The 26,038-nt window shown below is 53.4% G+C and overlaps 10 protein-coding genes across 10 annotated transcripts; 5 read left to right on the forward strand and 5 right to left on the reverse strand.

The window, feature by feature from the left end:
* Positions 1-68: 68 nt before the first annotated feature.
* Positions 69-3,904, reverse strand: EV422DRAFT_318476 (quinon protein alcohol dehydrogenase-like superfamily). The gene is made up of 18 exons (XM_053066255.1): positions 3,612-3,904; positions 3,470-3,548; positions 3,318-3,406; positions 3,102-3,261; positions 2,947-3,030; positions 2,823-2,887; positions 2,511-2,761; positions 2,382-2,444; positions 2,222-2,313; positions 2,057-2,157; positions 1,867-1,996; positions 1,713-1,803; positions 1,493-1,643; positions 1,285-1,432; positions 992-1,221; positions 521-927; positions 362-460; positions 69-277 (listed from the first exon to the last, which is right to left on the reverse strand). Exons 1-18 carry the CDS (start codon positions 3,738-3,740, stop codon positions 130-132), a joined length of 2,517 nt encoding a protein of 838 aa, XP_052928265.1. The 5' UTR covers positions 3,741-3,904; the 3' UTR covers positions 69-129.
* A 210-nt stretch (positions 3,905-4,114) lies between these two features.
* EV422DRAFT_519921 (ankyrin repeat-containing domain protein) lies at positions 4,115-4,784 on the forward strand. Its single transcript, XM_053069633.1, has 2 exons — positions 4,115-4,137; positions 4,233-4,784. The coding sequence occupies exon 2, from the start codon at positions 4,295-4,297 to the stop codon at positions 4,634-4,636; it is 342 nt and encodes a 113-aa protein (XP_052928266.1). The 5' UTR covers positions 4,115-4,137; positions 4,233-4,294; the 3' UTR covers positions 4,637-4,784.
* Positions 4,785-4,858: 74 nt separating this feature from the next.
* On the reverse strand, positions 4,859-8,500 carry EV422DRAFT_519922 (uncharacterized protein). The gene is made up of 10 exons (XM_053069634.1): positions 8,478-8,500; positions 8,169-8,393; positions 7,282-8,102; positions 7,018-7,217; positions 6,598-6,949; positions 6,363-6,534; positions 6,187-6,301; positions 5,875-6,119; positions 5,530-5,811; positions 4,859-5,459 (listed from the first exon to the last, which is right to left on the reverse strand). Exons 2-10 carry the CDS (start codon positions 8,337-8,339, stop codon positions 5,055-5,057), a joined length of 2,763 nt encoding a protein of 920 aa, XP_052928267.1. The 5' UTR covers positions 8,340-8,393; positions 8,478-8,500; the 3' UTR covers positions 4,859-5,054.
* Positions 8,501-9,498: 998 nt separating this feature from the next.
* On the forward strand, positions 9,499-12,693 carry EV422DRAFT_519926 (uncharacterized protein). Its single transcript, XM_053069635.1, has 11 exons — positions 9,499-9,995; positions 10,078-10,150; positions 10,212-10,310; positions 10,375-10,473; positions 10,545-11,059; positions 11,126-11,293; positions 11,354-11,535; positions 11,599-11,775; positions 11,848-12,110; positions 12,182-12,313; positions 12,398-12,693. The coding sequence occupies exons 1-11, from the start codon at positions 9,724-9,726 to the stop codon at positions 12,431-12,433; spliced, it is 2,016 nt and encodes a 671-aa protein (XP_052928268.1). The 5' UTR covers positions 9,499-9,723; the 3' UTR covers positions 12,434-12,693.
* Positions 12,694-12,814: 121 nt separating this feature from the next.
* Positions 12,815-14,968, forward strand: EV422DRAFT_519929 (uncharacterized protein). The gene is made up of 4 exons (XM_053069636.1): positions 12,815-13,316; positions 13,391-14,132; positions 14,206-14,321; positions 14,386-14,968. Exons 1-4 carry the CDS (start codon positions 13,016-13,018, stop codon positions 14,865-14,867), a joined length of 1,641 nt encoding a protein of 546 aa, XP_052928269.1. The 5' UTR covers positions 12,815-13,015; the 3' UTR covers positions 14,868-14,968.
* EV422DRAFT_519931 (HotDog domain-containing protein) lies at positions 14,969-15,998 on the reverse strand. The gene is made up of 2 exons (XM_053069637.1): positions 15,437-15,998; positions 14,969-15,374 (listed from the first exon to the last, which is right to left on the reverse strand). The coding sequence occupies exons 1-2, from the start codon at positions 15,903-15,905 to the stop codon at positions 15,100-15,102; spliced, it is 744 nt and encodes a 247-aa protein (XP_052928270.1). The 5' UTR covers positions 15,906-15,998; the 3' UTR covers positions 14,969-15,099.
* Positions 15,999-16,168: 170 nt separating this feature from the next.
* EV422DRAFT_318906 (uncharacterized protein) lies at positions 16,169-18,771 on the reverse strand. Its single transcript, XM_053066258.1, has 3 exons — positions 18,179-18,771; positions 17,898-18,076; positions 16,169-17,811 (listed from the first exon to the last, which is right to left on the reverse strand). Exons 1-3 carry the CDS (start codon positions 18,600-18,602, stop codon positions 16,318-16,320), a joined length of 2,097 nt encoding a protein of 698 aa, XP_052928271.1. The 5' UTR covers positions 18,603-18,771; the 3' UTR covers positions 16,169-16,317.
* Position 18,772: 1 nt separating this feature from the next.
* Positions 18,773-19,494, forward strand: EV422DRAFT_318872 (mitotic-spindle organizing gamma-tubulin ring associated-domain-containing protein). The gene has a single exon (XM_053066256.1). The coding sequence runs from the start codon at positions 18,993-18,995 to the stop codon at positions 19,323-19,325; it is 333 nt and encodes a 110-aa protein (XP_052928272.1). The 5' UTR covers positions 18,773-18,992; the 3' UTR covers positions 19,326-19,494.
* Positions 19,495-19,823: 329 nt separating this feature from the next.
* EV422DRAFT_318903 (Piwi domain-containing protein) lies at positions 19,824-23,775 on the reverse strand. The gene is made up of 3 exons (XM_053066257.1): positions 22,784-23,775; positions 22,014-22,713; positions 19,824-21,944 (listed from the first exon to the last, which is right to left on the reverse strand). The coding sequence occupies exons 1-3, from the start codon at positions 23,488-23,490 to the stop codon at positions 20,193-20,195; spliced, it is 3,159 nt and encodes a 1,052-aa protein (XP_052928273.1). The 5' UTR covers positions 23,491-23,775; the 3' UTR covers positions 19,824-20,192.
* A 473-nt stretch (positions 23,776-24,248) lies between these two features.
* EV422DRAFT_318994 (WD40-repeat-containing domain protein) lies at positions 24,249-25,860 on the forward strand. Its single transcript, XM_053066261.1, has 5 exons — positions 24,249-24,590; positions 24,680-24,911; positions 24,994-25,095; positions 25,172-25,523; positions 25,588-25,860. Exons 1-5 carry the CDS (start codon positions 24,411-24,413, stop codon positions 25,793-25,795), a joined length of 1,074 nt encoding a protein of 357 aa, XP_052928274.1. The 5' UTR covers positions 24,249-24,410; the 3' UTR covers positions 25,796-25,860.
* The last annotated feature ends 178 nt before the right edge of the window (positions 25,861-26,038 follow it).

Raw genomic sequence — 26,038 nt, forward strand, 5'->3', positions numbered from 1 at the left:
ACTACTGAGAATATCCATCCTATGGACGCATTATGAAAGCTTCCTTCAATGAGCTTCTATTCGTTTCTATTCGAGAATTCCAAGGTTTCTATTTCTCTGCGCGCTACGAACTCTACGCAACAACGCCGATTATAAGGTGAAAGTGACAGCAAAAATCCGGACGGAACAGTCGTCTCCGCACGTTGCAAGCTTTAGTGATACTTCTTTGGCACTGTTATCAGCGGGCGATTTCATCGGCTGCCATTTCACCGCATTCACAATCGAAACATGTACATCCCTGGGGCGGCGCGACATATGAAAAGAGAACCAATAAGCATTTTTTGCTCTTTCGGAAAGCGGGATGAGAAAGCGGAGTACTTACGAGAGGTCTTGGGCATCCGTCTGCGTCAGTGTGCCATTATTGATTGAAATTTGTACGATCTGCACTCGTCCATCTTCCAAGCCGATGGCGAGCACATACCTGCGAAAGGAGGTTCAGATACAGATTCTTCAGCCTGTACCGAATCGAATGATATCTCACCGTCCATGAACAAAGTAAGGCGCAAAGTCGATAGCGGTAACAGCTTCTGGAAACTTCAGAGTTTCCACACACTTCCATGACCTCTCGTCCTCCCCGCCGTGCCAGATCTTGACAGTCTTGTCACGGGATCCGGTGGCGAAATACTTCCCATCGTGAGTCCAGGTACCGTCCCAGATAATACGGGAATGTGCTTTGGTGTTGTTTTCCAGCAAGGTGAATGTGCCTGCATCCTCATTTATGTCGAATAAGGCCCATCCACGATCGCGTCCCACAGTCAGGATACGACGGTCGTCCGGCGAGAATCGGATTCCGGTGACTGTCAGGGTGTGTGCTGCTAGCGGTGGACACAGTTCTTTCCACGTCTTCGTCGACCATAATCGAACGGAGGCGTGCTCTGGTTTGGCGGCCTAAACAAAAGATATCATCGTGAGGGCCAGGATACGATCTGAGCGTTTCGTACCCCTTTTATACCTTGCAAGCTGAAGCAACGTATGCTCCATTGTGACTTGCTGCCACGCTCACAATCTCATATCCATGTCCGTAAAGTTTATTTATTTCAGGCCACAACGTGTGCTGCAGCAGATGCTGTTCAAACGGTGGTTGCGCCATTGTAGCCGTGAATGATGTTGAGGTACTCGCGACAGCGGTGTATGCAGACAGATTTCGAAAGTCGTGCGTGTTTGGTGCGCCGGCCACATCACCTAAAATCGTTCTAGTCAGCTGGCCATATTAAGCATGAAGCATGCAACCAACTCCCTACTAACCCTCAAAGACGGCCTTATTGGACAATCCAAGAGCAGGTACGCTGGCACCGAGTGGCCGCTGCTCCATCACTTCGTCCGATTCTCGCTCCTGGGTCAGCTGTTCCAGAGACCTCACGAATGTCCTTGGAGCCTCGAATACTCGCAAAATCTATTCATACGTCGTCAGCTCTTAGCTACATATGCCGTCTTTCTTTATCTCGCATAGTACCTTCTCGTCGGCTCCACTGACAAAACCGTACTTGTGGAAAAATGCTAAGCAGTGCATGTCGTATCCGTGAATTTGCGGACGAGCGATCTCATGCCATGTTGTCAGATCTCCTCGCCTCCAAGGTGCCAATAGCCGCGACGTCTGGTCGAGACTAGATGGAAGACGGACCATTGGTCAATACGCCATAGAGATTTGTCCCATCACCCCGGCGCTTCCTTACCTGGTGCTGACGATGAACTGACCCGATGGATCCCATTGGAGGTCTTCAACGGGTGCTTTATGGCCACTGATTCCCACCTGCGGCGACCATTCTGAAGAAACGATCATCAGAAAGCATGTTCTACAATGTCGCTTCATCGACTTCAATCTCGTACCATCTTTGCTCGTTTCTGACCAGACGTTCAGAGCGCCGTTGTAGCCATTGGCAATGACAGTCGTGCCCTGCGGGCTTATGAGAGCACCGTAGAAGCCCAACGTGCTTCCTCCAATCTCCCCCAATCGCACCTATAAACGGTAGTCAGTGGGCATATCGTCTGAGCAATTACCCCTCTTCTTCAGACAAACCTGGTTCACCCAGGTGTCAGTCGCCGGGTCAGGACGCCATATCATGATCGACTTATCCGCGGAAGCTGATATGAGGGTCATGGGCTGGTGATATGTGCCATCTGCGGAAGTGCGGTGAGTCGGTTGCGATCATGGCGCAGGATCAGATTTGCTTTACGAGCTCACCCTTTATTGTAGGTAGTTGCCACCAAGCACTATGTACCCAGTCGTCATGGGCCATCAGAAGCGCATCGAACATGACGGCATACTTCTGTTTCCTGCGACAGTCGATCTCGTCATTTGACGATGAAGTGGTGCGATCAAAATAATGTCTCACTGGCCGTACCCAGCTGGCGTGTCCAGGTCCATGATATGCGCTTTAGTACTCAGTTGCATGTCTCCTTCGTCTCTGCAGTCAAGCCATCTGTGAGATGTCCGACTCATGCGATCGAGATAGTTTTGTGAAGATTCTTACAATCCCGCTTCCGCCAAAGCGCTCATCATCAGTGACGTGAAGTCATCCGCCACGGGATTCGCCGCATCCAAAGAAGTTTGCGATATCTTCCAGGTACGAATGTATCGGTCTTGCGAGGAACTAGCGATTATCAAGTCGCCGTCCTTGAAGTGTTTCGACTGCTCGTTGGTTCCGGAGCTCGCCGTGTACGTTGCGATCTCGAGGGATCGCACCCAATCCGAATGGCCCTGGAGAACCAGACTTTCCACAAACTACAATCTATGAGGATCTTACAAAGCGCAGACGGCAGAGAACTCGCTTTTTCCAGCTTACGTTTCCATCGCGACGAGTATAGACGCTCAACTTGCTATCCGTCCTCCCGGTTACAAGCACTGGTTCTGTAGATCGTCGTCAGCCTTCCCGCGTGCATTTCCATTTCTCACGAAGCTCTACCCACCATCCGACCCAGGGAGCACTCCCAAAGCCAAAGCCATCGGATATCGAGATCCAACGTTGATGATCTGCACGCATTCCGTGGTGTCTTTGGGGTTGGGATGACACGGTGCTTGTGAGGAATCTCAGCGCTTGTGGGGAATGCACTCAACAAAATACCTTCAGCCCCGTTCTCTCGGCGTTCCCATATCCTTATGGTGCCATCTGAGGCTGCTGAGGCGACCAGGTCGGTCTCGCCAGGGATGTTACGGCCTCGGGACACTCCCAGACATGACACGCCCGCCGTGTGACCCTTTAGAACAGCTGTGCAACTCCACGACTGTTTTGGGATGTTAGACGCAGGCATCGAATGCCTCCCAGAATATAGTGGTCTACCTCGTCTCCATCCCTTTGCTTCCAGATACGAAGTGTGTTGTCTGCTGAACCCGTCACCAATCCCACGTCTCTCTGCTCCGCGCCGGTGCCTGAGGAGAACGATGTAAGAAACTCCACACCAAGTCCTTCCCACTTCTCTCCTTTGATAGTACCTCGTCGCAAGAACCGTAAACAGTTCACTCTGTCTTTATGTCCCACCAACGTCGTCTTCACCCCCCGTCGTGCTGGATCCTATCAAGCATGCCAACATTAATATGGTGATCTAGAGTCTCAGCAACTCGCACCGGAGCACACCTGAGGACGATATAAAGCAACAAAGCGTCCCGCCGCAAAAGCCACCAGGCCGTCGAGGTTGCAGTCTGTTGCTTGACTGACTCGGTTGCAAGCAACGCCGATAAAGTCGGCCGAGCTAGATATCGTCATTATGCGTGTCGAGGAGACCTGGAGACCCGTTCGGGATATATTACAGCCCAATCGCTATGCAGCGACGTGTGCGTGCGCGTGCGGGCCTCTATGCGCTGTCAAGTGGTCACCAGGAATTACTTGCAGCATGGGCTCATTTCCACCCAGTTTCCACCAACCTCTCCTAACCTCCGCCAACGCGCTCAAAATGATTCCTCACGGAGAACTCGTTTTTTTCTCAGACGGTTTCCACTCTGGTTTCCACTGCAACAAGCTCACCTTGAAACCAACTCCACACAACGCATATACACAGAATGACCACCGCAACGCCAGCCGGAGCAGCTCCTACTGCCCCAGTCAAAGACGACCAGGCCGCCTCCTCAACGTTTGATGTCGAAGAATTCGTTGCCTGCGCCAGGTACGGGGACCTCGACGGCCTGAAGGAACTCGTAGACAATTACCTTACGGCCACCGGCGCCACTTCCCCAACCACAACGGCAACCCCGACGCCAGCCAACCTAACTCCAAGGGCGCTTTACGCCAGCCGGTTACCGAACGGCGCGACTGCCCTGCACATGGCCGCGGCTAATGGCGAAATCGAAATTGTCAAACATCTCTTGCCGGCGTTGACCGTCGGCGACGTCAATGCAGTGAACGACGACGGGTCGACCGCACTCCATTGGGCCGCGCTTAACGGCAAAGTGGACGTTGTCAAGATTCTTCTGGACGCCGGCGCCGACGCCACTTTGCAGAACGAGTCGGGAAGGAGTGCGGTGACCGTTGCAGAACAACAAGGGCATATGGACGCTGTTAACATTTTGCTGAAGTCATTCGAGCCCGAGGAGGAAAACGAGGAGGCGGGATCTAGCGCCAATGCGGAGGAAACGGAGGGAGCCAGTACCGATGCCGGGCGGTAACATAGCTCACAATAGATTCCACCGAGTAGAACCGGTTTTGCACATAGCACTTCACATCATATTGTTTATATAATACATTCTTTCGTAGAGGGCCGGTACAACACTCAGAAAGCAATTGGTAGCAATTCTCACATGAACCTAGCATGGCATGCGCATTTCTAACCCAGGTTGTACAGGTTGCCGATGTGAAAGTCGAGAAGGAGCTCGGGATGAGAGAAGGGCCCAAGCAGTCATACCTTTCTCCGTGCCCGGCTCCGAATTTGGAAATATCGCCCGAGAGAAACAAGTGATCCAAACATAGAACCCAAACCCAAAGGTCATGATGAAGGGGGATGGGATTTGTGTATATTTGCCCGCGGACTACCAAAATTACATGAAAAGGTATACATACATAGGTCCACCGGCGACTGACTATGATTCACTGCATGTCATGACGGTATGAGCAATCATCCCCAAACTTGCAAGTGCCTTGTTGGAAGAATCGGCAAGGGAGCTTTTTGTATTGCGGATGTCCCTTGTTGTTCGGTGGGCGATCATACGGTCCGGGACGTGCACCTCGATTGAAGCCCCCCCTCGTGGGACCCGTGGTGTTTGGTACGCCGTTGCTTTGTCCCCGCCCTCGGTTGTTTCCCCACCGCCCCTGTCCACCGTTTTGGTGGCCGTTCATTTGGTGAGGTTGCCCCGCTTGTACTGGCCCTGCGCCGCCCTGAAGAGGGGATTGCTGAACTTGTGGAGACGGGAAACGCTGGTGATGCTGAGCGAATTGGCCCACGTTCGATAACCCGAGGGCGGCTGGAGCGTGTGTCCCCTGTGATAACTGAGCCTATCCAACACTGAGATGTCAGAAATTGTGATAGTCAAGGGCGGAAACGTGTGCGCGCGTACAAACATACCAAAACGGAATCGTACGTCGGTGGTTGTTGTTGCTGTGGTGCGGCCAGTGGTCCCAGCATTCCAGGTTGCTGACCGGTTAGTCCACCAAGTGAGTTCCCAAAGCCACTAAACAGAGGCCCCGGTATCGATGGTGGTATATGTTGTTGCCCCAAAGCCGCGAGAAGCGTCGCTGCGGGATTTTGTTGTTGCCCCACAACCGCGAGAATTTGCTGCAAGAGTACAGGATTCAGGGCTTGAAGTTGTTGCATTGCTGGACCTGGGGGAGGTGCAGCTGGTGCAGGCTGCAAGGGATTCAGCATAAGTGTTCCGTCAGACACTTCCAGAAAACTATGAAAGCAACTCACAACAGCGGCCGCCGCGGGACGTGGTTCCCACAGAATCTCCTTGGGAGAAGTAGATTGTGACGACGAATGGACCGTATCTGGCTCGGAAGGAGTGGGCGGTATCTGCTGATTGTCAGTGTAATAGGTGCCCAGAGTCGTCCGCTCGCGTTGGTCTTGCACTTTCTGCTCTTCAGACTCGTTGCCCCACTCCAACGTCTTCGGTTCTAGCTTCTTCGTTACATCATTCATTACTTTCCAGTTCAGTACTAAAAGGATCCATAAGAAACATGTACCCAGGTTCGGGAGAAAAAAGCTGGGAGACTCTGTTCTTACCTGGTGGCGGGGTCCACTTGTCAACGGGAACAGTATCACGCTGGAATGCACGTTTTCCTTCCTGGCGATCAAGATCTCTCGCGTTGCCCATCTGATGGGGTGTAACTTTCTGTGCCTGTACAAGAACGTCAGAAGGGCCCGTAAGCACTTCGGATAAAAACGTAACTCATATGTACCTCATTGTCGGTAAGATGTTCATCTTTCTCAAAGTATCTCACAGCCACTAATTTGTCTCCCTCGGCGAATCTGACACGTTTTTTGCCAGCCGAGACACCTGCGTCGGAAGTCGCTGGGTTGTCTGTCTTTGCACGATAGCTTGGAAGTTTCTCAGGCTCCAGCTTTTCAGATCTGTACGGGCCGCAACGTCTGAGCATGAAAAGAATACCCACTCCGACGGAAAGTAGAACATACCTGATTTGCGGCGATGGTACTTGTTCCTTGAGCTTGTCGGGTGATCGTACTTCCGTATTCTTAGCCGGGGCGGCGCCGTCCGTCTTTTTGATTTTGGGTAGATTCGCGTTGGATAATGATACGAAGATATCCGTATCGTCCACGACGGCGGATGGGTTCGATGTAGGTAGCGCGTCCTTCGAATCCTTTACTCTTTTGGCCAGATTTCCAGGCTCAGTCGGACTACTCTCCCGTTCCCGCTTCTTTTCGTTATCGGCTGCATGTGCTCCTTCGGAACCAGCTGGAACTTCTTTCGGCTTTGCGACCAAAGCTTGCCAGCTACTCATGACCTTAGACGCTGCGCTTTGCACAGCTGACAACCAACGTGCAATTGGAGGTTAGCTAACCTTATATGTACAAATGTACCTTTCGCCGCCATACCTTCGCTATCTGTCATCGAGGCGAAATGCTTTACGACCTTCCCAGTTTTTACCTCACGAAGTTCATTGACATCGACTGGCAATTTTGCTAGGAGGCCCAGAGCTGAGACGGCTGCCGCAGCCGCCTCCACGTCTGAGATGAGATTCTTTGCTTGCAGCAGCATCTTCGTCACAAGCTTCAGGCCGTTCAAACCTAGGAAACTAAGGAATGGAGATACATGTCAGACTTGCAGCGGGAGCCTCATCAAGGACGACTGACAGGTACCTTTTCCAAACTTCGGTGTTTTCCGCGTCTGACAAAACTCGGAGAACCACCTGTCGCTCCGACCATTCTGAAATTGACCCCGCCAGTTTCGTAAATTGCGACATGTGCGTGACGTCACTGAGCTGCCCCCGAGCGTCCAATAAAGGTGCAAGCATCTCGTCGAAAGATTTCGTCTCCTCGGGAATGTCAACGTCCATCAACTGCTGAGGTGATGGGGATCTTGCAGGTGTGAACAACGGGCCATCGTCTGGAACGGTGACCACATCCGGACCTGCGGAAGTGAAAGCTTGCTGGGCTATCTGGGTGGCTGCTGGCTTTGCCGCTGCTTGGGCAGATGGAACCGACGAGGTGGTCGACATTTGGCCTGGGAGAGCCGTTGCTGAGGAAATGGGTGACGGGTACCCCGTGGGCATCCAAGAGGCGGTGGTCAGAGGAGCGATAGAAGCCGATAGTTGATTATCCACTGCAGCGTAGGACCCATTCAGTCGACCAAGGAACTGCGCCACCATATCCGTGGACAGGTTCTTGCCTCGAGAGAAAAGGTCGAGAGGTTGATTTGCAATGCTTGGGGCAGAAGGAAGCGAGCTCGTTGCGGGATGGTAGGCGCTCATCGCAGTAAAAGGGTTCGATGCACCAGAATGGGCCGATTGTGAAAGGGAGGCGTAGGCCGAGAATCCATCTGCAGCTGGAGGGCCATCTTGCAGAGACGTCGCCGGGGTTTGGGAGTTGGTCGTTGATGATGCACTGGTGTCGAGGTCGGGCGTGCCGCTTGCCATTCGGCGTTTGCGAGAAGATCGCTCACGGCTGAACCAGTCTCTGATCTAGTAACAATGGTATTACAATCAGCGAATCGTTTTGGAAACCAAGCATGTGCGTCAAGTAATTACTTGTTTTTCTGTCAATCCCACTTCCTGGCTGAACGCCCTATACATGGCATCGGAAGGCCTGTCATTCTCCTCATAATGAGCTTTCAGTGCGGCCGTCTGTTCTGATGTGAATTTTTTCTTTGGAGCGGACGCATTTGCAGCTATTGACAACGAGATCATTCTTATAAGCATCACATCAACTGTAAATGGATAGCGCCTGCGTATTCAGGGGCAGGTTTGGACTGCCTAAGATCGGCCGAAAATTGACGCAATATGTGCGCATGGATCTCAGGCTAAATACGGAGCAAACAGAAAAACACTTTCGCTTACCATACGCTGAAGTTGAAGAGGTTCCACTCGCACCATGAACTACGTTCGCATCCAACATAGTATGTTGGCCTAAGGAAGTGGGCCCGGCTGACGGAGATCCTCCCTGGGTAGAGTCATACTGGCCAAGCTGCTGGAATGTTGTGTATGGGTGTTGCGGCTGAGCAATAGTGGGCGTGAGCGACTGAGCCCAAGGAAATTGGCTACCAAGTAGCGCTCCGTATGAAGATGGTACAGCGGATCGCGAGGCGTAAGAAGACGGTTGTGCTGACAAAACACTTGGGAAGCCACTGGTAGGGGCCACTGACGTAGGATCGGTTCCTCTGTGAAACGACTCCGTTGATGCGGGCTGCTGATATTGATGATGCTGAAATGCTGGTGGCTCAAGCTGCCCATTGGTCGCGTAATTTCCCACGAGGGCACCATTGTTCAAATGAGGGTTGGCCAAGGAGGTTGGAACTTCCTGGGAGTAGCTTTCGCTTGGCATAGTCCCTTGGACGTTATTGGGGACGCCGAGTAGTCCGGCCCAATTATCCATGCTTGAGACACCCTTGCAACACGTCCCTTTTCGCCACAATTACTTTGCCAACACACTTCTGACGGAATTAGGAAGAGTGCTCCTTTGCTTTCAGCAAGAGACCTCGTTTTAACCAGTCAGAATTATCTTTAGAGATACCGCGGTACTTGTCGATATGCGGTATCCTGGTGGTCAATCTCACGGGCTAGCTGGGTTGAGTTCCAATCCGCCCGCTTGGTCTGCCGCGGAGGACACCAGGCAGTAGGGCAGAAAGATATGGACTAAGTTGACACCACCCGTCGCTTGATAGTGCTCGATATAGCTGGGGCTCTCCAAAGTTCTTCCCACGAGCGGTCTCGATATTGTTCCCAGCTCTCAGGAAGAAAGGCTCCCTTTTTATGCCGAATGACGCTGAGATCAAACCTGAACTCCCGGTCACGTGATACATTGTATTGACGGTTACCTTTCCGCGACTTGTGGACAAGGCCTCACTTTGGAGTTGCTGGCACATGCACCACTCCGAACCTTCCGTGTGAACGCAACAGCACTTCTTCCTTCCAAGCAAGCGAACGACAAGGACGCGGAAACTGCTCAGTAGTGAGAAGTAGCGGCTGCCTCCAGTTTCTCCTTGCCGCCTGACCAGCACACACGATCTCCTGTCCTCGCGCCCGGCCAACCAACTGGGAGATCAGGTGGAAAGCAGGTTGCCCTCATCGCGTTACTGGAGTAGAGATGAGCTTTTCAGGACAGGGTGGCCGGCGCGGCAGAGGCCTTTCCTTCGTATCAGGGCACTCACGACAAAATCAAGGCGACTTTGGATCTGCACACACCATCAACGGGGGACAGAGTGGGTCCCGTTTCAGTGGCGGATCCAGCTTCGGCGGGAATGCCAGAGGGCCATACAGAGGAGGAAGCGGTCGAGGGCGAGGTGGCTACAATGACGGGAGAGGGTCTGAAGCTGATGCGATGATGAGCGATGGGCTGGGACATAGACAAAACCAATCGTATGTATACTCGTTTCGTTCCCAGGAAGTTTCGCTCGTAATAGGCTTTCCGTATCTAAAAATTTTCATGTTATTCTCTCAGGCCCGGCAGATCACGAGGGGGAAGCTCGTTTGGGGAAAGCGCTGGTCCCAACCTCGCAGTGGAGGAAGTATTGGTGGGTGGTTGTTTGTGTAACCGTTTCGTCAATATGGATTTGTCACTTACGAGAAAGGAAGGTTGAAAACATAGATCACGACACAGCACCGGAGGGGCTCGGGGTCTGGTTATCTCGGAAGTATCAAGCGCAACACGGCCGATCGCTGAACTTTGTTGGGGTGCGTACATGTTATGGCATGCAATAGGTCATCATCAGTGCCACCACCTCATCCTCCATTCTAGAGCGAAACTCGTGGGAATGCAATAGTCTTCAAAATGGCAAATGCTCTGGAAGCGCAGGCAATCATGCAGCTGAATGGCATTAATTTCAGAGCGAAGAAGGTGGGGAACGCAGTTCTACCTGATTAGATGGCGATCGATGAAAATTCTAAATCCGGTAACGATTGACGCAGCTTGCGATCTCTCAAGGGCAAGCTCATGCGTCTTTGCGCGCGCCTGTAAACAACACAGGGTTTGCAGGCGCCAGAGCCCCGCAGAGCCGACCAGGGGGTGCAATCGAAGCATTCAGAACCATACTGCGGAATCGCTACCAACCGGAACAGAAGTATCTTGATCTGTCGAATATGATGCAGGATCCGTTATTAGCGAACGAGAGAATCCGCGGGTTCGAGCCAGAATCTAAGATGGGAGGTGTTATTTGTAAAATGATCGGAGAGTGCTGCCCGGATGTGGAGACATTGTCGCTGGCGTCCAACCGCTTGACAACGCTATCCCACTTCTCCATATTGCCGACATACGCGCCGAACCTGACGGCGTTGTCTTTCCAAGACAATCAGCTCCGATCTTTGAGAGACATTGAGCCGTTGCGCGGCTCCGAGTTCCGTCAACTTCGCGAGCTGCTACTTTCTGGAAATCCGATTCGAGACATCGCATTACAGAAGCCTGGTGGTGATGTCGTTTACCGCGGGTGAGGAAATGAGATCAGTTACGCTGAGCGTCGAAAACGTAGTGTAACCCTTCGTTTCTACTGTAGTGATATCCAAAAGCTCTTCCCAACCATCGAAATTCTCGACATGGAACCTGTTGGCGCAGAAATAACTTTCGGAGTAGATACAATGGCCGTCGAATTGCCCCTACAATCAAGAACTGGATTCGTGGATTCCCCGGGCACAGCTGCGCTTGTAAACGATTTCGTACAAAAGTGAGGACTGTGACCTTTGACGAGCTCATTATAACCTGATTAACCCTTCCCTTCACCTAGGTTCCTGACATCATTCGACGCCAACCGAATTGCGCTCTTCGATCTCTTTCACGATCAGGCATGCTTCTCTCTTTCCCTGGATTCCACTGGGAGGTCGACGAAAGACCCTCGCGGGAGAGATCAACTCGCGTTCGCCAGTTGGAGGGATGTAGATCACAATCTGGAGAAAGTTAAGAGCTCAGGTATCATAACGGGAGCGTGCACAGCAACAATATGTGGCATCGAGGCTGACATAACCTTCTCAGAGAAGCGAGTTTCGGCGTTGGCGAGAGGAGGGACGAACATAATACGAGCATACGAGCGAATACCACGAACCCAACACCCACAATACCCTAGCCCCTCGTATATCGTTGAAGGCTATCAAACCGGCGCGGGTGTAGATCTCACCCTCTTCATTCTGCTACATGGAGAGTTCAGAGAAGGTGCGTACCCGAATCAATTTCCGTACGCGTCAGCGCGCCGTGGGCTGATAACAACGTTATCATCGCATTCAGTGGAAACAAACACAAATCGTAGCTTCGATCGCACCCTCGTGCTCGTAACCCCACCTCCAGGCTCAAGATCTGCTGCTGCAGGATTACCTTATAGTGTGTCAAACGATCAACTGAATATTCGCGCATATGCCGGCAACAAGGCCTGGGCGAGCATCACGGAAACGGCTCCGAACGGAAGCTCTCATTCGCAGCCAGCCCATCATCACCTACCGCAGCTACCTGATCCCACCCTACTCAAGCAGTTGCAGTTACAATATCAATTGGTAAGTTGTTTACGGGGGACTCTCGTGCTGGCTCCATGTCTGATGTCCAGGTTCATCCGCTTTTTTCGCAGGACGACGTCCGCCAGAGTCAAGTCATCGAATTCGCACGTGCCACAGGCCTAAATTATCAATTCAGTCTACAATGCCTATCAGAAACGGGCTGGTCTACTCCCGCAGCGATGCAGGCGTATCAGAATGTTAAGGTGAGCTTTTCGCTTGCGATATTCCGACTGCATCAATACTTGATTGAGCGATGTGCATTGCTGACCATGTTGTCACGATGATAGGGAAATATACCACCGGAAGCGTATCAAGTTGGGTAAAACAACACGTCCGACCAACTCGGCGATATCAGATCCTGCGCGACGCGGGCTGTCGGCAAACCTCTCGAAACAATCAGGCTGTGGCAAAATCGAATCTCTCATCCCATGTACATACAATAGACAAACTTCATCGCATCGTTTCATGTCTGCAAGTTCATTTATTGAAACCTGCGAGTTCATTTATGCCCGCAAGCTGGGGAAGTACCAGAAGCAGTTATGCACTCTAAATTTACAAAGAAGATATAGGATTTCCGTTCGAGGCCACCGATAGGGTGATGCAAGCGCAATGTGCATCGACGCTGCCTTGCCATACACAGGGCATGCGCCCTTTTTGTGGTTGACCGCACTTAAGTGAGAATGTGGACTTTCAGGCCCGACGGACGTGAGGTCTGATCTGCTCTGATCTGTGAGAACGACCAAGTTCAAAGCGCGTCCAGTGTCTGCCTTCGGTCTTCGTTTCTTCCGGCAAACCGATTTCGGTCTGAGCAACTTTGGACAAGAGCTTTCCAGTGTCACTGTGCGGCAAGTCGGTTCGCAAAGGGGCGCCTGTATACGTTATTCGCACACACCGTAGGCAGCAGAATGCCTTTCCGTCCACCACCAAGCTGCTTGCGGCCAGCTCAGCGGTCTCCGGTAGGTGGCAAAAGACCCTTCCGATCACAGTGCAAGCGAACGGCTACGACAGTCTCCTCGGCGTCAAGCCACGCACAGAAATTTGCGTCGCGGGTCTTGGAGGAGCACAGGGAGATAGTAAGGAAGGAGATAGCGACTCTGGAAAAGGCGGATCCGAAAGACAAGGAGGTTCAGGCACGACTCCTTGCAAAGAAAGTGGATTTAGGCTACAGTGATCCCAAGAACCATGAGGCGTTTGTTGCTGGGAAAGGTATGCTGATTGCAGTTTCGAAGGAGGGCTAGGGACTCGTACAGAACCCAGTACTCATGCGGAATCCTTGTCAGGCGCCCCAACGCAAGACGTCTTCGCGGCCATGCACCAACAACGGTGGAAAAGCAAACTCGTTCCCCGCCTCCGCAAATCGGAAGAGAACTGGAAAATCATAGGCGACGTGCTTCCCAAGTCCACCACACCAACCGTCATTGTCCAGATGAACTTCCAAAACACTGAGTGGCTCGCACCTATCGGTCAGCCTGTCCCGCCGATTTGGACGCTGTATTCTCCCGAAGTCACCATCACGACCAACGATGACGCCGTCCGTCATTTCACTGTTGCGTTGGTAGACGTTGACCGTCCTGACTCGGATACCAAGTCGTACGAGGAATGGTGTCACTGGCTCATCACGGATGTTCCCGTGCAGAGGAGGCTGGTTATTCCTGGTGGATCGTCGCCATACCTGCAAACGCCGAAAGACGATGCGGCGAAGGGGGAGTTGGAGAAGATGTTGACGGGAGCGCACTTTGTGCCAAAAGCGCCGGAAACGGCACCCGTCATTCCCGGAAACGTTGTCTTTCCCTACGTTCCGGCACACCCGCCGGCATCCAATCCTCGTAAGCAGCATCGATACATGCTGGTTGTTCTGGAGCAGGAGAAGGAGGGGTCGGTCAAAATTGACGTGGAGAGTCTCAAAGCTCAGGCAAGGAAGACCGAAGCGGAGTTGAAGAAGAAAGCTGAAGAAGCGGGTTTGCCGCAGTGGGAGCGAAGTGCGCTAGGCGAGCGTGAAGCGGAGATTATGGTCCGCGAAAGGTGCGTTGCGTTGATGTCCGAATAGCCTTTGAATGAATGCTCGTCGCTCATGATACGTTCGCCCCGGTTACAGAGGTCTGCTGCTCCCAATCACGAAATTCATCAAGGACAACAACCTTACGTTGAAGGGTCGTGGATTCATGACATCGTTTTGGGATATCCACACCCCAGCAGTCTTTTCCCAGCTTGGTATGTAGAGAATCCTGTGCGCATCACCGCAAACGCAAGTAACCTTTGTATCTCCCTCTTCCAGGCATTCACGAACCGGTCTATGGTAGCTTGCACTTCCAATCTCCACGCGACACCGTCGCCTCCATCCAAACCGCCACCGACCTCGCATCCTCCCTGCCTGGCCCCATCGCGGCACTTTCCGCCGCCACCTTGAAAGCCCTCAACTATGGTCGCCCGGAATCATTGAGCCCAGCGCGATTGCTCACCCGCCGCGGAACGACTGTCGACAACATGCGGAGAGCGGACGCGGAAGCGATATTGCAGAAGAGGGAGAGGGATGCAGCAAACGCAAAAGTGGGTGGGAAAGGTGCGAAGAACGCGAAAGTTGCTGCAGCAGCCGCTGATGTTGCATCTCCGAAGGCGGCTGGGAAACGTACGATTCCTCGTGTCACCGTTTTGGCTGCTGCGGCCATGGTTAGGAACAGGACGGGGGACATCGCGAAGGGGAGTGGGGAGATGGTGCGTAGCGTGAAGGAGAAGCGGTACCGGTACAAGAACGTGTAGAGGCCGGGGCAAAATAGAGTTCCGGCGGCTTCACGCGCATACAACCATGTCTGTATTTATGTCAAATAGTTTACACGCATATTTCATCGGGACATAGACTGCTTCGCTCTAAGGTTGTGTGCGCTTGTACTATGAATTGAGTTGGATCTCCCTATTACAGTCTGATCGGGCGTCTATCTAGTGCTGCAAATTACTGCAAGGTAGTTTACTCCTCATCAAGCGGAGACTCCTCTCACTTGATCCCTTCCCCAGCCTTCCAAGCCTTGATAACCTCCGGCGGAATGTCCGCCTTGCGCAACTCCCCATAGTCGTACGTCACAACCTGGCACTCGGCCGTCGCCACCACTCGCCCTTGCGCATGTGACACCAACACCGCCTCCTGAACGAACCGGTCCTTCTCCAGGGTCTCCCTCGGAATCCTCACGCCCACCGTGATCGTATCGGGATACCTCACGGGAGACTTGTATTTGCAGGATACGGTTTTAACGATCGGGCCTACTCCTCTCGCTGGGGATTGTTGAGCTATTAGCCTTTCTCTTCAATCGTCATTTATCTCCTCAGATAGATACCTTGTATGAACGAGTTGTAAGCACGCTGTGTCAGCCCCGGCTTGATGATCTGATCAAAATAAGCAATCCGCCCACTCTCAAAGTATCGAAGGTAAATGACATTATTGAGGTGTCCAAACGGGTCTTGCTCTCCCCACTGGACGGGGAGGGTAGTAAGGCTCGGGTAGTCTTCGACAAGGTCAGCGACTTTGGGCGGGAGCGCCTCGCGGATTTCGGGGACGGTTGCGAAACCGCCTACCGGAACGTGTTTTGATTGGGCGGGGGCGGAGGACTGGTCGTGATAGTTTGAGCGGGTGGATGAGAGGGGACGGGATGAGACGAGCGAATGTGCTGGTGACTGCCGACAAACGTGGCTTGCGAGGCCGGTAAGAGATGGCGACAGGCGGCGCGGGAGGAGCTTGGCGGCGGAGGTGGCGGCGGAGGTGGCGGACGGCATTGCGTAGGCTTTCAGCCCTGTTTTGGAGAACATCCTGAGGGTAATGTTTTGCGAAAAAACGGGTCGGGAAAGGTGTTCTTTTGGTGAGCGGGTTTTCAAGTTCAGGGAAGAAGGGAAGAAGCCTGGGAAGAAGTGGGGAAGAAGCGGGGAAACAAGAGCAACGCGTCAGGGTCACCGCGTGTCACATCATACGTTTTTCTCATTCAGCCCAATGCGACAGGGATATTCATACGTACGTACTCGGGTTATTCACATTAACAAATATTAACCTACTCCTGCGGGGGGTATAAAGCCATGCCGACATGGTAGGGGGGAACAAAACTGAACAGCTAAAACTATATTGATGATTGAAAGGATGGGTTCTCCTTCCATCCAAACTTTACCTGAGAGGTATCTCGGTTATCATCCGCCGCGCAGCCTACTCCTGATGAAGATCTGCATAGACTCAGCTGGTGCTGTTTGATCGCAAAGCCTCCACCATGGTACCATGCATGAGCGAGTACAACGTGTTGGCTTGCGGCCACGGCAACATTTTCTCCAAGAGCGTAAGTCCTTCCGCAGTTTCACAGTCATCGGAAGTCTGGTCAGCTTCCGCCGCACCAGCGCTCCCTCCGACGGCCTCGTCAGCGTGGGGAACCACCCACACATTCGTGTGCGTTTTGAAGTACCACAGCTTCGCCAAAGTCGTAGGCAGTTTATTGCATTTCACTAGGTTGCAGGCCCTCAAATTCTTTGCGGATCGTGCCAGGATTGTCACATGGTTGATCATGAGCCAGTCGGCGCCTCGGAAATCGACACTGAGGAGATGAGGGCATTTCGTGGCGAGTGCATGCATGCAGTACGCGACATCGATCGTGCGGAGGGTAAGACTCGCGCTCGGACATGGGCGTCGGTAAGTTCCGCTGAATTTGCGTTCCAGTAAGTTTTGTGCATAGTGATCGTGTCCGTAGTCGTCTGGATCACCGTCATCACAATTCTCCGAAGGATGGTTCAGATCCCTGTTGAGTAGGTCTTGTGCTCGCTGCGCCATGCTCGAGATGTACTCCCCAGTCTCGACGACCAAAGTATCATCCGACATTGGTGAATTCGCGATGTTCAAGTAGAGAAGGTTTGGACATCGTTCGGCGAGAGAAGTGAGGGAGGATGTGAGGAGATGGAAGCGGATGGGTTCGGGGGTGCGTCTGTTGATGGTATCGTAGTCCACGGGTATCTGAGTGGATGTGGCTGTCGAGTCCCGACGTGTTGAGTTCCCAATGCTCATTCCAGGAATGGCATCAGTGTGGTCGTCCGCAAATGCACCGCTGCTACTTTCGCCAGTGACATTGTGAGCCCTAGCCAGATCTAGAATGGCGCTTCCGCTGTTCAGTCCTGCATCACTGCTACCGCCGCATGCATTGATAAGGTCATCACTTATGTTCACAGTACTGTGCATCTGTTGAATGGCTCGGTCTAAACGGGATTGCCCATCTCCACTCGGACCCGCAGTCGACTGAGAGGCTGGGTATACAGCAGAGGACAAAGGTTCAACTTCGTTCTCTGATTGATGTGGCAGGCCCGTTTGCTGAATCGGAGCTTGAGTTGCGTTCACGATACTCTGCGAAGAAGCCCCGGCTCCTCCCAATGCCGGTGCCACGTTCGTACGCCGGGAATTCGATCTGATGGTACCTTCGAGCGACGAGACGCTTCCCTGCCTCACAACTTGATGGATGCCGGCAGGCATCAACGCAACGCCAGTACCGGGAACGAAGGCTACATATTCGGTTTCTTCATCGTTGTTCGTGCCGTCTCTATCCGAGGTGTTGTTGACATTGATGTGATGGGTCCACACTTGTTGAGCTAATCCGCCGTGGAGATGGCCGGGGTTAACTCTATTCCTTCGATTCCCCTCCTCAGCTTCAACGACAGTCTTCTTCATGACGGTTGAAGAGAGATCGATCGCCTGTCGAGCGTGGAATTCGAAATGAGATTACGCCGACAAACATCGTGGTCCTCCTGTATTCCCCCAATGTGCAGGAAGTAGCCTACCTGTACGAAAGCGCCTAGGTCTCTTTTCCCGTTAGCGGACCCTCTTAATGTTTGTACAAACTGCGCCCATTGAAAAGTGGTCTGAAATTGAGGCGCACGATAAAGCAAAGGCGTTGCGCATATGTTGAACGCCTGGCAGACCAGCGCAAGGGCTGCGAATGTTGGCTGGTCGTGGATGTCTGGAAGCAGGACCAAGGGTAGCCATTAGGACGTCGTTCACACATCGTCGATTGGGACGAATTTCCACCAGACTTCCAGAAGCGGGGAGGCAGTATACGTACAAGCAAAGATCATTGCGATGATTTCATGTGGCAGGGCGGCCACTGGTGCCCTGCGCAACCACACGTTTCTCGCTTCCCTCACATTGCGTTCATTCTCCTGCAACAACTGCCACAGATCTTTCTCCTCCATTCTTTGTGCCGTTTCGTCCGCAACCTCATCCTGAGGCCTCCGGCCGTACGTATCGTCATAATGCTGGATATCTTCCTCCGCTTCTTCAAGTGTCCTCTCCAGGGGTGCCAACCCGTTAGCCGACCGATCCCTCTCCTTCTCCTTGTCGCTACATCGTCGCTTAGACGGAGACTGGTGTCTCGCACGAGACTGTGTTTGGCGGTAGTGCGAGTCTGGGGACCGGGCCCGCTGGCGTTCCTCCACCAAAGCGGTCGTTACCTCTTCTGGTTCCTGAAGAATAACGGAGCGTTCCATGCTTTACAACTGCGCACTACTTTCATAGGACGACGAAAGGTTGCAGCTGCAAATCTGGTGAGTGCGGACGAGTAGGAATGGTTCCCAAGAGTGTTCTGATATCTCAGTCCAGGAAGTGCTTCTCAAGTCTGATCCTGGGGAAGGGGGGTCACACTTGGGGGACAGCAAGCGAGCAAGCGTGTCATCCAGCGTGTCATCGAACTCGTAAATACTGTATGTATCGGACTTCGCATATTCAACAGTCGACCAGCGAGATCACTCCCAACAACCTGCCCAACAACCTTGCCCACAAAGTCATCTCTCTAAAGAGTGGCCACCACCCTACCAACGCCTCACCACAGCCTCCGCTTTCGCTCCAGGGCTAGCCTTACCGACGCGCAATAACACTCAATGTCAATGTCAAGTCCAACCGCCCACCACCACCCGGCATCCGTTTCCTCATCCTCCCCTCACCGCCCCTCAACCTCCTCCACCTCCGAACGAACAACACGACCACCCCCATCATCAACAACAGCCCGCACACAAACAGCAGCCCACGAAACTCTTGACATCCTCCACGCCATCTCGCAGATCCTCCACACCGGACTCGACAGGGAAACCCTCGCGCTGTGCGTGTCACTGTGTGAGAGCGGCGTTAACCCGGAGGCGCTTGCGGCGGTGGTCAGGGAGCTGAGGGCCGAGGCGGGGAGTGGCGGGGGTGGGGAGGGGTTGGCGGGAAGGTAGATGGATTTGGGGCCCGCGTTGGATGGGAGGGGATTTGGAGGTTTGGGGAGGGACCGTGCTTGCGCTTCACTGGTATACGGAGAGCGAGTTGGGAGTGGGCTTGATGCGATTGCTACGTATGAGAGCGGGTGCGGTGACCTCTGTCGGGAATTCTGGGGTACCCAGCGAAGGAAGGCGTTGATGCATCCTTCACCCCAACCTCGGACGACGACGCGACCGATTTTGACGGTGGCGACGTGGATTGAGGGGAGCAAATCTCTCGAAACGAAGTGTAGGAATTCCTTCCCAGCCTGCGGAATCGATCTCTGCACAGCAATGATCTCTTAGAGGCGTAACGAGACGCGAATGACCCTCTTGTACATATATGTGAAACTCTATTCATGTCAATACATACCGACAGGAGGAGAGATCCCAGCGCGGGTGACTGCTACTTGCTGGGCTCCTTGATCTTTTCCGCTGCCGCTTGCGTCTCACCCGCTATCGCTAAAGCTCCGGGCGGCTTGCCCATATCCCGCCCGCATCTCGTACCCTGGTTTATTAAAGCGATGTCCTGTGCTGAGTCCGACGACTTCCACGACCATATACTCGCTCGCTTCATCCAAACCTTATTAACGCTTTATAGGCAACAAAATTACTTTACAAAATACCTGATGAGGCAAAGGGAGCATCCCAGACCTACAACGGAAAGCAGAAAAATCTCCCGATCCAGTCAAAATAACAAACCCCTTAAACAGCTGTACAACGTCCCATCCCCAGTTTCAACGTCCAGATCCATTTCGGAACACATGGCAAACAAAAATCCGTCGTGCTCATACAAGCACCATCACAGCGACCGGTCCCACCGCCTAGGATGTCTCGCCCTCCCGTTTACATAAAGTACATAACCCGACTCAACTCCTCCTTCACGGTCCCGTAGTTCATCACGCGCACCGGTCCATCCTTCGCCTTTCGTCCGTTCCACGGGGTCGGCGGTACATTTGCGCTGGCGCCGGGCTTCCCACCGGCCGCAGCAGCGACGGAGGGGATCTGAGCTGATTGTATGGATGACAGGGATAAAGAGGACAATGAAGTGTGCAGGTTGTCGCCGAACTCCGCTCCGGTGGCCATCCCGCCGACCGGGGTCAGCGGGGAAGCGACGTACGGTTCCGCCGCCGCGGCCGCCGAGGCGCTCTTCTTGGTGAAGATGAGGTGGTCTTTGGTTGCAGGCAACTCCCACGTCCCTTCGCCAAACGCGTGGAACCGCGCACGGGCGGCGACCAGGTGAGCGTAGTACGCCGGGGGTACGACCGACACACTGCGCGTGGCGCGGCAGTAGAGGTAGCACAGCCTGTACGTGAGCTCGAGCATGCCGTCGGACGTGAACTTGTTTTCGTCCAGCAAGACGTGGTAGTGCGTCGGTTTAGACGTGCCTTGCAGACCGGGGTGCGAGCAGAGGTAAAAGTCGAATTCGGAGGGGTGCGTCACGCCGTGGGCTATAGCTGTGCCGGGGAGGATGTTGCCCGAACGGTCAGAGTCTTCCTTGCGGATAGGGAAGAACCGAGCGTGATGGCGTTTCTGGACGACCACAAAGGTGATGGTTGGGCAGTAGCCCGGCTCGAGGGTATCGCAGGCTTGCCGGATGGCGGCCGTCTCGTACGCGAGCACTTCGGCGACGTGGGGGTCTGCTATGCCGTCGCGGTAGTATACCATGCGTTCGGGTTTAGCGCCGCAAGTTTGGTAGAAAGTCTTTAACAGCTCGATGATCATTCCCGACAGGTCGCGGATCGAGTCTGATTTTCCTTTCTGCACGCGGATGGATGCCGCGAACCGAGAGCACTGTGCATCCATCGAGCCTACCACTGCCGCGATGGATTGATTGGAGGCAGAGCCGGGGGTTGGATGGGTCATATCCGCGCCGATAATGATCGTCGGTCGTTCAGCGATGAAAGGCAACTGGGTATTAGAGAGGTATGAGTTCATTCCTCCGAGCTTGACGTTGAGTTTCAAGCAAACGTTTGCACAGTATTGGCGTTTTGCGGCAAACATGTGCTTCGCTTGGACACATTGGGTGGCGACGCCGATGACCGTGTCGGAGACGCGCTTGATCTCTGCGTAGAGAGGCACGCCAGTGTTGGGTAGGATGCAGACAACGAGCTGTGGCCGCTCGCTAAACGATTGTCCGCCAAGCATGTACGCATCAATCAATGCCTTCTCGATGTTGCCATGAGGGTTGGCGTACGAGATGGGTGGCTGTCGGTTTGCGATGAACACCCCACACTCTTCACAGGTCTGCACCAAGAGGGTGACAAACTTCTGAATGGCCCCAATCGGGTAATCATGCTCTTGTCCGAAAGCGATCACGCTCCACGAACGAATGGTCACTCCCTGCGCGACCATTTTATCGCGTAGATTCCATGCACCCTCTCGCGGTGTGATGATGGGCTCCTTCGACGCCGGGTGGTAAGAGATCGATGGGGCTGGCAGAACCCGGGCATTGACAATGGCCATCTCGTGCCCGATTTGTACACCAAAGTCACGCAAGTATTCGTTGTCTCTTTGCTGGAGAAGGGTGATTCCGGCAGAGATTTTGTTGGAGCGCACATGGGGTGGTTGACAAGTGAACTTGATCATCTCAGCCGTCTGTGATCACGCCAGAAACGTCAGATAAGTGCTTCAAGAATCTAAACTCTGAGTGCACGGCAAACATACCTGCTTCTCATTGAGCTTTCTGAGATGCCTCTGTCCAGCCATAATATCGCAAACTTCCAATGGCAAGAACACCTGCCGCGCAGGATCTCCAACCACCAGACAAGGCAAATGCGGGAAGTACAGGGTGTGGTTGTACTTGGACTGGAAAAAGCCCGCGACGGATGTCTCGGCACCACTCTCCTCAAGCGCAAACATGGTGCGATTGGCGGGTGTGCTGGTAATTTTTGAGATGCGGAACTTCCGGCGGATCTGGCCTCGGTGGGTGACGACAATCTTCAGGCCTTTGAGCGCTTTCTCGACCTTCTGCCGGTCGCGTTCGTTCAGAGGTGTTCGCAGCTCAGAGGCATCATGTCGTCCCAAAATCCTTGCGACGATTTCCACAACAGGGCCTGGTTGGTAGAAGGCCGTTGCTGAGACATCCAGGTTGATGAGCATCTGCCCTTGTGCCGGGCGCACGCTTTGATGGAAACCCTGCCACAGCTGGGCTCCGTTGGCAATCGTGGTGGCGGAATCCGCCGTGTAGAAACACCGACCGATGGTTGTGTACGTCAAGGACGGACGGTGGCGGAGAAGGATATCCATTGCAGCCATGCAATCATAGGGTGTTTCCCCAGTGCGGCCTTCCAAGAAGGCAGCCAAACGCTGCATGTCAATCTCTCCAACCTTTCGAATGGCCATGGTGAACTTTCTACCGCCCCGCCTATATGAAATATTCAAGGTTGATCAGTATGTCAATGCGTAGGCCTGATCCTTATGAGAGCGTCACATACACTTTGGCCTCCTCGTCCTCAAAGTAGTCCAGCTCATAGACCGAATCGATGCCCTCAGGAAGTCCAAGATCCTGAATGCTATATACGTTCTTCCTTCCGTCGAATACGGGCGGGATGAATGGCCTGTCCCCCAGGTCAGCCGGTTGTGGGACGCTTGAGGGCCCCAATCCTAGGTTAGGTCCCTTCCATTTGCCCGACTTCAATGCCTGTTCCCAGATCTGATAAATTCTTCGGTTCTTGGCAGGTGGAACGTCAGGCAAAATCGCCACGTCGTAGTGATGGATCATTGTTTTCGGGAAGTTGAGGATCGGGAAGAAGTTCGCGCGAACCTGGATCTGACGACCCGCCGTGCCTACATCCGGACGTCTCGGGTACTTCCAAGTCGACGCCGGTGCTATAGCCCCTGAGACTGGTGTGAGCGACGGTCCAGCGTTCGTGGGAAAAGCCGCGGGTAGCCGTGACTGCTGTAAAGGAGCTTGCTGCTGCTGACGGAAGGCCAGCGGTGGTCCCGGCGGGGCGGGAGTGTGTGAAAGAAGGGACGGCTGCTGGAAGTCCGCATACTGTGAATGCTGGGGTTGCTGAGAGTATGGGTGCACAGCTCCACCGAACGCAGAGTTACTCGATGTCGAAGCGAAACTGTCTCCGTATACTTGTCCAATTGGTGGCGCGCCCGCCATTCCTCCTCCAAACGGCGGTCCGGACGACATTATCGGCGGCGCGGTGGAAAGGTTTGAGGGAACTAGACAGACCTTCCCCTGATCGCCTATTCGTTTATCCTGACAGGCGGGCGACACGAGAATTGGTTCGACGAAAACGACTTCGAGTTCAAACAAGAGTTTCCTGAAATACTATTGACGTGACGTGAACGCAGCGCAGGTGAAGACGGAACCGGTTCGTCGTCCAGTGCTAGCGCTCGTGGGTGATAGAGCGGTGAGAATAAATGGATATTGGCAGCCTGCCTGCAGGAGGTCAGCCGTGAGAGAAGCCGTGAGCGAGGGGTGGAAAGGAGAGAACACAACGAGCGCAAAGTGACATGTCGCGCGCAGAGGGGGCGCGGGTGCGCGTTCATAGGAGGCCGCTTAGCCGCTTATTGGTGGCTCTCACTCGGTGCGACCGGCGCGAAGCAGCAACTTTCTCGCGCACCAGCAGAAAGGGAAGACGCTCAAATAAACTTGCACCCGCCGGTCACATGACCAGCGTCCCGAGCGCGTGAAGTTTGAATTGCAAAGGACGTCTTGAGGACGTACAGTACAGTATTTCATGCAGTTGACATGGACTATCGACGTATTACCAACAGCTTTATGATGCCGGGGTGTATTATGTAGTGCCTCTCGATAAGCAAGATAGGCAGCATCGGCGTGAAGCTGGTCAATATCTTTGTGCACGGGTGATGGGTGAGATGAAGTTGGGTGGGATGAGCGAGACTGGCCATGGATCAGAGTCTCGACGCGTCGCTCCTTGGATGATGATGATGAGGTTGTCCCCTTCCACACGTAGAATATCAGAAGCCTGACAAGTCGATTACCGCCAGTGATTTCTAGCGTTACCGTGCTGCGAACAGCCCTTCCAGTCTCAGAGGACAGACTCCCTTGCAGCCGGAACACTTGCTACAACTCATATACCAGCCATGACTTTAGAAAAAAGCCAGATCATCACTCATATCCAGAAGTCACTACCTTTCACGGCCTACGATGTCCGGTGGGTTCCCAGCTCGGCGCGCTTCGTAGTCCTGGGACAGCACCCACGAGGCACAGGAGCTTTGCAGGTGTATGAGCTGAGTGGAGCTGATATCAAGCTCATCAAAGAGGTGGGTGAGCTGCGTGGACGTTGTGGAACCCCGCACGAAGGGCTTGCAGAGGGCTGGGAGCTCACTGGAGAACTTTCGCGTCACAATAGACGGAGAAGCAAGACGCTTTTAAGTGCGGGACGTTCGGTGCATCATCTTTACAGTCCCGGCATCTGGCGACGGGTGATTTCGGTGGGCGACTGTCACTTTGGGACCTTGAAAAGACAGATACGCCGTTATACTCCGTCAAAGCCCATGAGCAGATCATCAACTGTATCGATGGGGCTGGAGGCGTCGGCTCTCCACAAGGACCACCAGAGATCGCTACTGGGAGCCGAGATGGTGTGTAGCGGTCTTGGATCTCGTTGCACTGCAAGATGGTGCGGATGGGACGTGAGATCTCACAAATGTTTGTCGGATGCAGGCTCGGTCAAGATATGGGACACGAGGCAAAAAGACAAGCCTGTCGCAAAGATTGCTCCCGCAGAAGGCGAAGTCGTTCATGATACATGGGCAGTAGCGTTCGGTGAGCAGAGACGTTTTTGCCACTGTTCTATTTTTCGGCACCAGCGACAGGACCGCTCATCCCGCATCCTTCAAAGGAAACTCGTACAACGATCAAGAACGCGTCGTATGCGCCGGCTACGAAAACGGCGACGTGAAAATGTTTGACCTCCGACAAATGTCCCTCCTCTGGGAAACCAACGTTAAAAACGGGGTCTGTTCAGTCGAGTTCGACCGCAAAGACATCCAGATGAACAAACTCGTTGTCACCACCCTTGAATCCAATTTCCGCGTGTACGATGTACGCACGCAACATCCTAAGAATGGGTTTGCGCATGTGAATCAGAAGGCGCATGATGCGACTACCGTGTGGACTGCGCGGCATCTGCCTCAGAACCGGGATATATTTATGACTTCCGGCGGAAATGGATCGCTCGAGCTCTTCAAATAGTAAGATTTACCCGTAGTTCACTTCTCTCTCCGCATGTCTAACCCTCCGGCATCCTTTCCTCAGCAACTACCCAGATCAGCGAACCAAAAAAGACTCCAAAAACGTGCTTGAAGGTGTCGCAGGGACACTCGAGCTCATCAACTCGGCTCACGCCGCCGAGCAGCCTATCGCAGCGTTTGACTGGAGTCCGGATAAGAAGGGGTTGTGTGTTTATGCTGCGTTTGACCAAGCTGTGAGGGTGGGGATTGTCACGAAGCTGGATCAGTATTGATGAACTCCTGTTCACTTTGGGGAGGTCGAGAAAAGATGCTTTGGAGAGACAGAGATGGGGCTTTTTGATTGGCCGCCGGAAGATGTGCGGCCCTGGAAATGTATGTATCTTGCGGCAAACAGAAACAGCCTACCGCCTATTTTGGACGGAACTATATCTATTTGTGCGGCTGCGGGAACCGGCCTCTATAGAATCGGTCATAATGATAATCGGGGTGTCGTAGCAGAGATGGATATGTACAGA

The sequence above is a fragment of the Fimicolochytrium jonesii genome (assembly GCF_025526975.1).
Source record: "Fimicolochytrium jonesii strain JEL569 chromosome Unknown EV422scaffold_4, whole genome shotgun sequence".
Taxonomy (NCBI): Eukaryota; Fungi; Chytridiomycota; class Chytridiomycetes; order Spizellomycetales; family Powellomycetaceae; genus Fimicolochytrium; species Fimicolochytrium jonesii.